At 45.9% G+C, this 12376-nt stretch overlaps 1 protein-coding gene across 1 annotated transcript in view; it reads left to right on the top strand.

Moving 5' to 3' along the window:
• LOC145356950 (uncharacterized) overlaps nucleotides 1-12376 on the top strand; it is a 61487-nt gene that overhangs the window by 37445 nt on the left and 11666 nt on the right. The window contains exons 4-6 of the mRNA XM_080209963.1: nucleotides 539-691; nucleotides 5201-5369; nucleotides 6728-7242. Coding sequence (XP_080066089.1) covers nucleotides 539-691; nucleotides 5201-5369; nucleotides 6728-7242 — 837 coding nt within the window. The remainder of the gene's footprint in view (nucleotides 1-538; nucleotides 692-5200; nucleotides 5370-6727; nucleotides 7243-12376) is intronic.

Below are 12376 nucleotides of genomic sequence, written 5' to 3'. Positions count from 1 at the left end.
TGGTTTCATGGTCATCAGTAGATTCTTAATTCCAAATACTTTTCTTGAATTCAACTTCCACCAGCTGCTGTGGCAGGATTCGAACGTGGGTCCTCAGAACATTAGCTGAGTTTCTGGATTAATAGTCTATCTTGAGACGTGATGACCCCCAGGTTAAATCACCATCTGTCAGCTCTCCCTCTCCCATATGCTGAAGAACAGCATATGGTCATCTGGGACTGTGGCAATTTTACCTTACCTGTGTAATGTGTCCATACTTGCAATCAAGGTGGACTGTAGACTTACAGTTTAGGATTCAAATGTGACAGCCTGGGCTTATTTTACGCTCTCTATCTCAGTGGCAATTGTGTTGCTCTATCTTGTGTTAACTCTGTCCATCCTGTGAACTGAACCTGATACCTCCAAATCAGCACATCTCCAGTGCAAGTGAATCACCCTCCAAAGCACCGGGCTTTCTGAGCCCATTTCTATTGTCCATACTGCTACTTGCTCTCTATATAAGTGTTTAAATCATTTCATTGTCTTCCCCCCACAACAGACTGATTACTGTTTCATTGTCCTCACTGCCGAGCAATTCAACAACACTCTCCTCCTTCTGATGAGCCACTTTGGGGCAAGCTCATACACCTACAACCAGACTCAGATTGTGATGGAAAATCTAATGAAGCTACACAAGAATTGCTATGATGAAGTATGTATTTGCCTTCTCTTGCTATACTTTTTAAAAGTGAAATGGCTTGCCCTGTTATGATTGAGCTGGGGAGAAATTTCTTTACCCGGTGGTGCAGTGGGTAGCACTGCAGCCTCACAGTGCCAGAGACCTGGGTTCAGTTCCAGGCTTGGATCGCTGTCTGTGCGGAGTCTGCACATTCTCCCCGTGTCTGCGTGGTTTCCTCCAGGTGCGCCGGTTTCGTCCCACAGTCCGGAAAACGCACTGGTTAGGTGAATTGGCCACGCTAAATTCTCCCTCAGTGTGCCCGAACAGACACCAGAGTGTGGAGACTAGGGGACTTTCACAGTAACTTCATTGCGGTGTTAATGTAAGCTGACTCGTGACGTGCGTGCATGCGTTGGCGTGCGCGTGCATGTGTCTGATCCCACTGTTAAGAAAAATGCAGCCCTCTATTTTCTCAAGTGTCAAAACTGTGCGTGCAATGCTCACCTGCTTGAAATGGGTACTCGGAGCTTCAATGCTGCGAACTCTAGAATTCCCACTGTTAAAGCTGTGGCTGACAGTATTTTGGGAAGTTGCTCTCTGAGATGCCACACAGCTATTTCTTCATCAATATGTTCATGAATGATTTGTACTCTCTGATCCTGCTGCTGTTTTGACCTATTGTGCCATTGTCACTGTCATTAGATTGTCACCAGGGTGCGGGGTTAACTCCATAGAGTCTAAACAATTAAGGTCAAGTCAGGGACCCTCCCTGTACAGGACCAATAGAGAGGACAATCAGGTCGATGGCTCCATGCAGAATATGGTGCTGTGTCTGAGTGATACTTTGAAACCAATATTCGGCTGCAGGTAAAGTCAGGTGGGGTCTTGCCCTGAGAAATGATCTGAAGACCATCTCTGAATTGTAGAATAATGTTTCAAAGGGGGAGACTCATTCATTCAGTGGACAGGAAGGTTGGTCTGCTGCTTTGACAGAGGAGCAGAAGAGAGAGGAAGATAGAGTCATGAAGGCTGAGAGGATAGTAAATCCATCATTATTTTGACAGAAGTTGAGTGTTGAGAACACATGGCCTTGTATAATCTGCAGCCTGTTTTACAACCAGCCTGCCTTAATGATTACTGTCATCGCTAGGAACCCTTACTATTTCCCCTGCCTGTGCCTTTCATGATTCAATTCTGTCAGTGAATACATACAAAGCTTTCCCTGGTGGTTTATTTCCTTGGTACATTCCACGAATGTTTCCCTAGCCCTTCCCTTTAGTCAGAGTGCACACTGTGTCACTTAGGACCGAGTCACATTATCCAGCCAGGTGCTCCCTCGATGCCTGTCAGGCTGCCACCTTTCAGTACGAACCTCCTGATTAGCATGCAGAAATCTTGTTCAAATCATGGGATTCTTTCTACCAGCATCCCTGGGAACATTTGTTTAAGCAAAAACTTGTCGAACCTGGTGGGATGTGAGACAGTGGGCGGGATTTTTTCCAGCCGCGCTCACCCCAAGTTCAGAAAATCCCACCCAAGGTCAAGGGATCTTTGCCTGGCCCATGTCCCACCCGCTGTGATTCCCATGGCAGCGGGATGGGAACATTCCATCCTGCGAGTGGTTAACGATCAGCTCCACAGTGTGTGAAGAAGCAGCCACATTAACACTGCACTTACCTGCACTATTGCAAGGAAGGGAGCCCCTAACCGAGACAGCAGCAAGAGGAATGAGATGATGCAAGACAGCTGTCTCCAGAGCACCTGCAATCTATCTCCCGCGACGGCTCTTACCAACACTTACGGAAGGATATTGAGCTACATTGACAACATGATATTCACATTATCTGAAATTCCCCGAGTTAAGGAGGAATTGGCCATTTTTTTAAACTGTTACACAGTTCCAATTAATGGTAAAAGTTGCAGTTGATCAATAGGCAGTGATAGGTGGGAACAGTGCTAGCTCCCAATCCTTTTCTGTCTATGCCTCTCCCATTTTGGACTCGAGGGCAGTGTTTGCATTTGATTTGTGAAGCTTTTGGCTGTTCTGCAGAGGAACTAACTGTCTGTCACATCTTACATAAGAGCTATCAGCATGAGTGTTATTCTGACCCAATACCCACATCACCCCCGTTAGATCAGGGTGTGGTTTCCTGAGCAGACAAGATAAGGACGTGAAGTGTCTGTTGGGGAGGACTGTGAACGCATGAGGCTTTGCAAAACTACATTTACCCTCAAGATGAGATTTCAACCACTATTTTCTTTTAATGCTTGATCCTTGATGGCATTGGATGATTTACTTTTGTAAAAGGTAAACTGCCCAGTACATACCCTTCCCACTAGGCTATCTTCAGCATCTTTAATGACAATTCCTGGGACATTAGGAATGGGGTGAGGCCCTCAAACCTTCTCTGCCATTCAATCAGCTCATCTGTACCTCCACCCCAATTTCTGGCTTTGGAGGTTTGGAGGTAGAGAGTTGCTACTGTCCATTATGAAAATGTGTTGTTTGATTTCCGTCCTGAATTAGAGCCTAGTTTTAATTTTAAAAATGCGCTGTTGATATGCATTCCACCATCGACGGAAACAGTTCCCCAATGTAGGAGTAAGAGATGTCTTGCTGCAGTTATACAGGGCCCTTGGTGAGGCCACACCTTGAGTACTGGGTGCAGTTTTGGTCTCCTAGTCTGAGGAAGGACATTCTTGCTATTGAGGGAGTCCAATAACGGTTCACCAAACTGATTTCTGGAATGGCAATGAAGAGAAACTGGATTGCCCAGGCTTGTACTCACTGGAATTCAGAAGGATGAGAGGGAATCTCATAGAAACATATAAAATCCTGATGGAACTGGACAAGCTAGATGTGGGAAGAATATTTCCAATGTTGGGGAAGTCCTGAACTAGGGGGTCACAGTCTAAAAATGAGGGGTAAGCCATTCAGGACTGAGATGAGGAAGATCTTTGCTCAGAGAGTTGTGAACCTGTGGAATTCTCTATCATGGAAAGCTGTTGGGGTCAGTTTCTTAGGAGCTGAACATGGCCCTTGCGGCTGAAGGGAATCAAGGGATATGGAGAGAAAGCAAGAGTGGGATACTGAAAATGCATGATCAGCCATGACCGTATTGAATGGTGATGCAGGCTTGAAGGGCTGAATGGCCTATTTCCTCTAGAGAGGCCAGCAGCATAGCGCCAAACAGGCCACCGTGCACGCACTGATCTGTCAGAGTGGAGATCGGCGCATGCTGAGTAGCCCTACACTGCCAGCCTCCTGATCACTGACCAGCTCTGCAACCTACCCATCGCTTGGCATGTGACCACCCCCCCCCACTCCCCTCCCCCACTCCTCGCCCCCACCCCCACCCCCACTAGTCCCCCAATTCCCAAACCTCAATCGCTGACCTCCCAGACGTGTCTGGGCCAACCCTGGCCCTCCTCAATCTCTCCCACCCCCCACCACACCCCCCCCCCCCCACCCACCCACCACACCTCCTTCCATTCCTATGTTTCAGAAAGTGTAACAAACACAGTGAGGATGTCTGAAAAACAAGGAATGAAAACTTTGAGGACCAATGGCCATAAAATTGGTGGCACAGTGTTTAGCCCGGCTGCCTCACAGCACCAGGGACCCAGGTTCAATTCTGGCCTTAGGTGACTGTCTGTGTTGAGTCTGCACGTTCTCCCCGTGGAGCCTGCGTGGGTTTCTGCCGGATGCTCCTGTTTCCTCCCAAATCCAAAGATGTTCAGCACCGGATAAAAGCAAATAACTGCGGATGCTGGAATCTGAAAGCAAAAGACAACTTGCTGGAAAATCTCAGCAGGCCCGGCAGCAGAGGAAAGAGCTGACGTTTCGAGCCCAGATGTCCCTTTGTCAAAGTACTTGAAGCTTTTGTCAAAGCTATCGGGTGTTGTTCACCATCTTAACAAAGGGTCATCGGGACTCGAAACATCAGCTCTTTTCTCTCCTTACAGATGCTGCCAGACCTGCTGAGATTTTCCAGCATTTTCTCTTTTGGCCAAAGGTTAGGTCGATCGGCCACGCTAAATTGTTCTTTATTGTCCCAAGATGTGTAGGTTGGGGAAATTAGTGGGGTTACAGGGACAGATCTTGGGTAAGATGCCCTGTCGGAGAGTTGCTGAAGACTGGATGGGCCAAATGTCCTCCTTCTGCACTGTAGGAATTCTATTATTTTTGGAAAACTGTATCTACGCGAAAGAGGAACTCAAAAATGAAATGGAGAGAGAGGTTGGGAGGTTAAGATGTGAGAAGTTAGTCTGCTCAATGGCTGCCTTTTCTGTCCCATAGCTGGTTCAGTCTGAAAATGCAAGAGTTGCACAAAAAACACAAATGATTTGATACTGGGACTGGAATTGTGTCAAACATTGAATAAAAACAGTCGAGTTACCAACATCTGGATTAAGGCTGTCACAAATGTCTTTCATTGGACTGGTTTATACATAATTATAACATACTTTGGGATGTGGGAAGTGACTTTTTGAAAATAGGGAATAAATGCTTTCTTAATTTATTTCTCTTCCATTTCACAGAGTTTGCAGCAATGTTTGAAACCTGCTACAAAGGTTGTCACAGCGTGTAAGAACGATCTGTTTGCTTACTTTCAAGCTGTCTTGAATCGCTATAAGTATATATTTGAGCAGTGTGATCCAGAAAAACGAAGCACAGAGCAATCAGTGGGAGGTCATTTCTTCCTGGAAGGTAATTGAGATGTTGTAGCATCAGGGAATCCAGCCCTGCAGCCTTGCGAAAGAACTACCCCCACCCCCACCGATCCTAATCACTATCAGCCGTTCTGCACACCGTTGTCATTTTCATTTTTGCTCTTTCACCTTGATGCCTTATGTACTCTATGCCCTTATTTACTGAACTTAATACCTCATAGATATACTTCAAAAGCTTTATCTTGTTTAGCTCAATCCGTTATCTATCTGCTCCTTTACTGTCACTAAAGTTTCACCATTTCGTTTTCAAGTTTTCTCTTTGTTTTTCCTTCCAAAAAGGAGCAGCCCCTTGAGTAGTTCCCTGTCCAGAGCCTTGCCACTGGTATCACTTAATGATATTACAGACTATAGGTATAGAGTTTTTTACATGTTGGTGAAACAAGTAGGCTTACATTAACACTGCAGTGAAGTGACTGTGGAAATCCCCTAGCCACCACACTCCGGCATCTGTTCGGGTGCACTGAGGGAGATTTTAGCACAGCCAATGCACCTAACCAGCACCTGAGGGATCAGCACGTCCTTTGAAATGTGGGAGGAAACCGGAGCACCCGGAGGAAACCCGCGCAGGCTCAGGGGAGAATGTGCAGACTCCACACAGACAGTCACCCAAGCCAGGAATCGCAGCCCGGGTCCCTGGTGCTATGAAGCATCAGTGCTAACCACTGTGCCACCCTTGATAGATTGTAGTTCGGCTGTGATACCACTGAGTGGTGGAACAGGCTCAAGTTGCCAAATGGCCTTCTTATTTCTCTCTGCTTCAACCCAATTTTGCCTTTCCCAATAGTCTACACGTGATCCAGTTTTTACTACTTTCTCCTTTCATTTAGTTTATTATCTATTGGATATTGCTGCTTTCCTCTGACTATTCAGTCTTTATGGCAATCCCTTCATTGTTTCCTTTTATTGATGTTTGTTGAAGCTAAAACTGTTCATGTCCTTTCCAGTGACATTTGACCATGATCTCTAGTTTATTACAATGTTATTACATGGGTGCAGCGCTGTAAAGGAGACACCACAGGGGTAGTATGTGATAAGGGACAAAAGTGAGAGATAGAGGGATCTTTGGACAGTAAACGTTCGGTTCATCAGTTAGCTCAGTTGGTTGGGTGGTTGGTTTTGGGATGCAGAACGATGCCAACAGCGTGGGTTGAGGTCATTCATGAAGGCCCCATCTTCCCAACCTTGCCTTTCGCCTGACGTGTGGCAATGCTTGGGTTAAATCACCAGTCAGCAATCTAAAGGAGAGTAGTCATCTGGGACGATTGCAACTTTACTTTTATTTGATTCATAGCAGCCATTCTTATAGATAATTAACTTGTTCACTTCTTCTTGCAGCCTCCAACATCTCTGTCTCTTCAAATTGCTGCCTAGTTGACCTTCACAATGGATCACATTCAAGCAATTCTTACTCAAACTCTTCCACACAACCTTCATCGAATGTAAGCGCACCACAGCTTTTCTGCTCCTTGGCGTCTCCTGTACAGACAGTAATGAGCTACAAGCTTATTCCCAATGCAGGAGCCAGGTCAACAGTGACCAGTGTGTTCGCAGAAGACGAGAATGCTTTAGTTAGGAGCATGTCAACAGAAGACCCACGTCAGCGCGATGGCAGCTTAACACAAGCAGAAGCTAGTAACAGTGGAACTGTGCCTAATATACTGTCCGCCTCAAGCTCTGCTGCATCTCCTTCACAGACTATCAGTGAACTCAGTAAAATTGCAGGAACAGCGAGTTCACGTCAAGACAAGGAGCATATGAACTCCCAGATATATCTGTATCTATTCATAGGAACTTCAGTTGCACTGGTTCTAGCGTGCTGTGCACTGATTCATTCATACTTCAAGCAAAGGGTAAGAAACTGTTTCTCCCTACCTCAAACAGGGCCTGTTTGTGCTGTAGTTTTCTATGTTCTATGTTCTAACACATCCCAGGCACCCAGTGTTGCTATGGAGAGCAGGAAGTGGAGGGTCCTGAAGATGTTCAAAAGGTTGCACAATTGATTGTATGAGGCAAGTGCACTGTTTCAAGACATTAGCCTGAAGTTTGCATCCATCGGGGGCCCACACTCGACAGGTCCAGATGTGGGTGTGAAACGCGTTCCCAGCCATCGGTCCCGGAGCGCCATTTCACACTGGCTGTCCAACTAACGGTCAGCGATTGACCCGTGGGCTGGGGAGGGCGGGATAAGGGTATGCACCGAGAAAGCACATACCCTGGCCTGGTGTTTTTATTGTGCTATTTTTTCGGGGATAGTTACTCAGGGAGCTGCAGATCTGTGGGAAAAATGAACAGTGACATGTCTAGACAGCATATAAAACACAAAGCTCAACTCTGCTTCAGGCTGGACATTTCATGCTGTCCTGGATCGAGGTGGAAGCTAAAATGTGAAGGCCGCCCAGCTGATTGGCTGTAAAAGTGGACAGGCCATGCAATATTGCATCCAATTGGCTCCTTTAATGAGCTTAATCTCCTGCTTGCTTATTGACGGGTACACTTCCGACTCTTGCACACAACTGAAATATTATGTGAGTGCGTGATGACATTGGGGAGCCTTGCACCTGAGTTACGTAAAATTCTGACCATTGATTCTCTTAAGTCTCCACTGCGCAGGCCAGTGAGCCATCACCCTGTCCTCACAGCCCTACATTGCTTCTCAATTCTCTTAACTGCTCAAATATCAAATGACCATCCTAATGTTTAAATAGCTCACCATCTTGCCCCATCCCACCTCTGCAACTGCCTCCAGTCTGAAAATCCCCAGCTAACTTTTCCACCCCTCTAAGTCTACCCTCTTCAGCATCTTCCCTTCATTGTCAGCAGTGGTGAGAACCATACACTGTGGATCTTGCTCGCTAAACCCCCTCGATTGCTCCACCTCCCTCTCCTTCCTGAAGATCATCCTTAAAACCTACCAGACCAGCATGTCTCCTCCTTTAATCTACTATCCATTTTTTTTTCTTTTTGCTTCTCCTTTTGTAAAGCACTTTGGAACTTTCCAATTCCAATTCTTTTCCCACGCCTAACGATGCACGAAGACAGACTTTTGTCTCCTTCCATAGCTAGTAATTCCCAGAACAGGTCACTAGTCTGCCGCCATGGGGCTTGTGGCTTGAGGGGCGCCACTCCATCTCAAGCATGCCTGACCAGGAATCTCTCCCACTGTTACTGCCAGCCATTGGCATGTTCGGAAGGATTTGCAGGTTGACACACTCAACATTTTTGACCGTCTTTCGAATGCACCTTCCTTAACCATCGAATCCTGGGTGGAACTCGAAGCTGGAGCTTCTGGCTCAGACGGGGACACTACTTATTGTGCCACATGACCTACTTCAGAACATAAATAACCTTAGGTTGTTCTTAAATTCTGAAGGGATCTGCTGTGGGGTCCAATGTAATCAATCCATCCTCTTTAGAAACAGATTATGCGGAAGGACCACTGGGTTATTTTTTAAAAACTGACGGCGTTGTCATGAAAAAAATATTCCTATCACCGGATCTCTTTTATTGTTTGGGTGGAGTGTAATACACAGCCCAGTAAGAAAAGACAAGTAATGACTCACAAAAACATCAGTCAGCCAGCAAGTCCTGCACTGTGCTGGAATTTCCATAACATTCACATAACACAGCCTGTCTCAACAAGCAAAGCAGTGAGATGAGGGCAGAGGTTAAATCTGTATTTGTACCTGAGGGTAGCTCAAGGCTGTCAACCTTTATCCTCTCCCCACTAATATATATTTTCCAGACAACACATTCTGTAGCTGCCCCTTTGTTGAACTAACGTAGCTGAAAAGCAGTTTGCTGCAAGGAATGACCACAAATGATGCCATGCTGACTGACCAACACTGGCTCCTAATCCAACAACTCAGTAAAATTCTCAAACTCCTCCATAGCCTCGCCTCTCCCCATCTCCTCCTGGAGTTTTACAACCCTCAGCGATTTCCATGCTCCTCCCCTACTGGACACTCATCCATCCCTAATAACTTGCCATTGGTAGTTGCAGCTTCAATCCCAAGATCTGAAACATCCCCCTCTAAATTGCATCATCTCGGTCCACTCCCATAAGCAGCCGACAATGCCAGCTGGAATTCCGCCTGATATAATACACAGACACTCACAGCTTTGTTTGTTGGCAAGCATTTCCATACATCCAGCCAAGCAAGGCACACATTTCTTTTGCTAAAATTCAATAAATTCCCCACCGAACCTATCACAGCATATCAGGTTAGGCATTTGGTCTATTTCACAAAGGAGGCAATAGCCTAAGGGTATTATCACTAGGCTACTAATTCAGAAACTCAGCTAACGTTCTGGGAATTTGGGACCAAATCCTGCCAATGGCCTAGTGCTATTATCACTAGATTATTAATTCAGAAACTCAGCTAATGTTCTAGGGATCCAGGTTCGAATCCCATCATAGCAGATGATGGAATTTGAATTCACTAAAAAGAACACCTGGAATTAAGAATCTACTGATGACCATGAAATCGTTGTCAATTGTCAAGAAAACCCATCTGGTTCACTGATTTCCTTTAGGGAAGGAAATCTGCCATCCTTACCTGATCTGGCCTACATGCAACTCCAGAGCACAGCAATGTGGTTGACTCTCAACTGCCCTCAGGCAACTATGGATGGGCAATAAGAACTGGCCAGTCAGTGCTGTCCATGTCCCACAAATGAATAAAAAAACCATTATTCAAAAAAAAGAGGCTAAAGTTGGAATAATAGTGAAGGAGAAGAGGTCGTACCTGCCGATATATTTCAAAACAGTTTTCCAGGCTATCAGTTGTAACAAGATGCTGAAAGACAGAAGGGAGTGGGAGTTTGATAACGTAGTAATTCAGTGGGCTGGGCTAATTCTCTGGAGGTGTGAGTTCAAAAGCTCCCCATGGCTTGGGAATTTGAAGTAAATAACTTTGAACTTGTCAGAGAAACGTGTCAGCAATAATGGTGACCTTGAAACTAATGGAATGTCATGAAAACCCCCAAATGTTTCACTCGTGACCCTTTAGGAGAAGAAATCTGTCGTTGTGATCCGCGTCTAACCTGCAAGTGACTCCAGCCCCCTCAACAATGTGGTTGAATCCAACTCAGTTCCGTTGTATTTAAAATGGTGGCTCACCACTGCTTTCTAAAGAAAATGACGGATGGGCACAAATGCTGGACTTGCCAGGGCCTACACCCCATGATTTGTTTATTCATTCATGGGACCTGGGCGTCACAGGCTGGCCAGCATTTATTGCCCATCCTTAATTAATTGTCCTTGAATTAAGTGGCTTGCTAGGCCATTTCAGAGAGCGGTTGAGAGTCAGCCACGTTGTTGTAGGCCTAACCAGGCAAGGATGGTAGATTTCCTTGCCGAAAGGTGAACCAGATGGGTTTTTTCAACAATGGTTTCATGGTCATCAGTAAATTCTTAATTCCAGACTTTTTTTTAATCGAATTCAAATGCCACCATCTGCCGTGGTGGGATTCGAACCCAGGTCCCCAAAACATTAGCTGAATTTCTGGATTAACAGGATAATACCCTGGGCCATTGCCTCCTCAATTCTGTTGCAAAGCCTTCCAGCTGTGGTAGTTCAGTGGCAAATAAGCATATCAGTTCCCTAATTAGGTAACCTATATGCAGCAATCTATATTCTTAAAGTGTTTTAATAGTGCGTTATTTCAATTGGTGATCTCAGAATATCTCTCGGCCTTTTATTTGTGTATTCTGTGACACTTCCAAAACTGTCTCAGTTATTCCTATACTTCAGACACCAATCAAAAGAATCTGGACAAATGAAATGGTTTGGAAATTTCAGGTGGAATTCAACGTAGAACTATTGAGAGTAATGAGCAGTGAAATGAAGGCCGGATTTCTCCGACCTTGCCCGCGGCTGGGATTCTCCAGTCCTGATGCAGTGAATTGAGTCTTGGCTACGTGCCATATTCTTCATTCTCGCTGCCAGCAGTTGAGGGCTGTACAAGATTGGAGAATTCCGGCCGAAATACAGATACTTGTATCCAATGGCAAAGCTGCATCGCAACACAAGGATAGTTTGGGCAGAAATTTGGGCAGCTTTGCAATCCAGCTGCAAAGAAGACTAGCTTAGCGACTGTCCAATTAACGCCCAATTAATTGAATATAAAAGTAGGGAGGTCTTGCTGCAGCTGTATAGGGCATTGGTGAGGCCGCAGCTGGAGTACTGTGTGCCGTTTTGGGCACCGCACCTGCGCAAAGATATTTTGGCCCTGGAGGGAGTGCAGAGGAGGTTTACTAGGCTGATACCGGAGTTGAGGGGGTTGAGCTATGAGGAGAGGCTGAATAAACTGGGCTTGTACTCGTTAGAGTTTAGAAGAATGAGGGGAGACCTCATTGAGACGTATAAGATGATGAATGGGATGGATAGGATAGAGATGGAGAGGCTCTTCCCGCTCAAAAAAGACCGTAGGACTAGGGGGCACAGCCTCAAGATAAAGGGGGGGCGTTTTAGAACGGAGTTGAGGAGGAACTTCTTCACTCAAAGGGTGGTGAATCTCTGGAATTCTCTGCCCGTTGAAGTGGTGGAGGCTGCCTCGCTAAATATTTTTAAGACGCGGGTTGATGGGTTTTTGATAAGAGAGGGGATTAAGGGTTATGGGGAAAGGGCGGGAAAGTGGAACTGAGCCACGACAGATCAGCCATGATCTTATTGAATGGCGGGGCAGGCTCGAAGGGCTGGATGGCCTACTCCTGCTCCTATTTCTTATGTTCTTATGTTCTTATGACCAAGGGTGGGGTCCCTGATGCTGCAAGACCAATCAGAGAGCCAGCAGCCCTGAAGTCTTGGCAGACCCAACAGGAGAGGTGGGTGCTGCTGAGGCAGGTAGGCTAAGCAAGAATACCTCAGGAGGTATCCTTGGAGCCTAAACAGTAGATAATAACTATAATAATAACTAAGCCCCTTGGATCAGAAGGGAAATGCCTCTGCCTGGATAGTTGATGATACAGGGCTGTCAAGGAGC

This window comes from Carcharhinus amblyrhynchos, chromosome 22 (genome assembly GCF_965287045.1).
Source record: "Carcharhinus amblyrhynchos chromosome 22, sCarAmb.v2.hapA, whole genome shotgun sequence".
Taxonomy (NCBI): Eukaryota; Metazoa; Chordata; class Chondrichthyes; order Carcharhiniformes; family Carcharhinidae; genus Carcharhinus; species Carcharhinus amblyrhynchos.
Note: the sequence above shows the minus strand (reverse complement) of the source record. Positions and strands in the feature narration are given on the sequence as shown.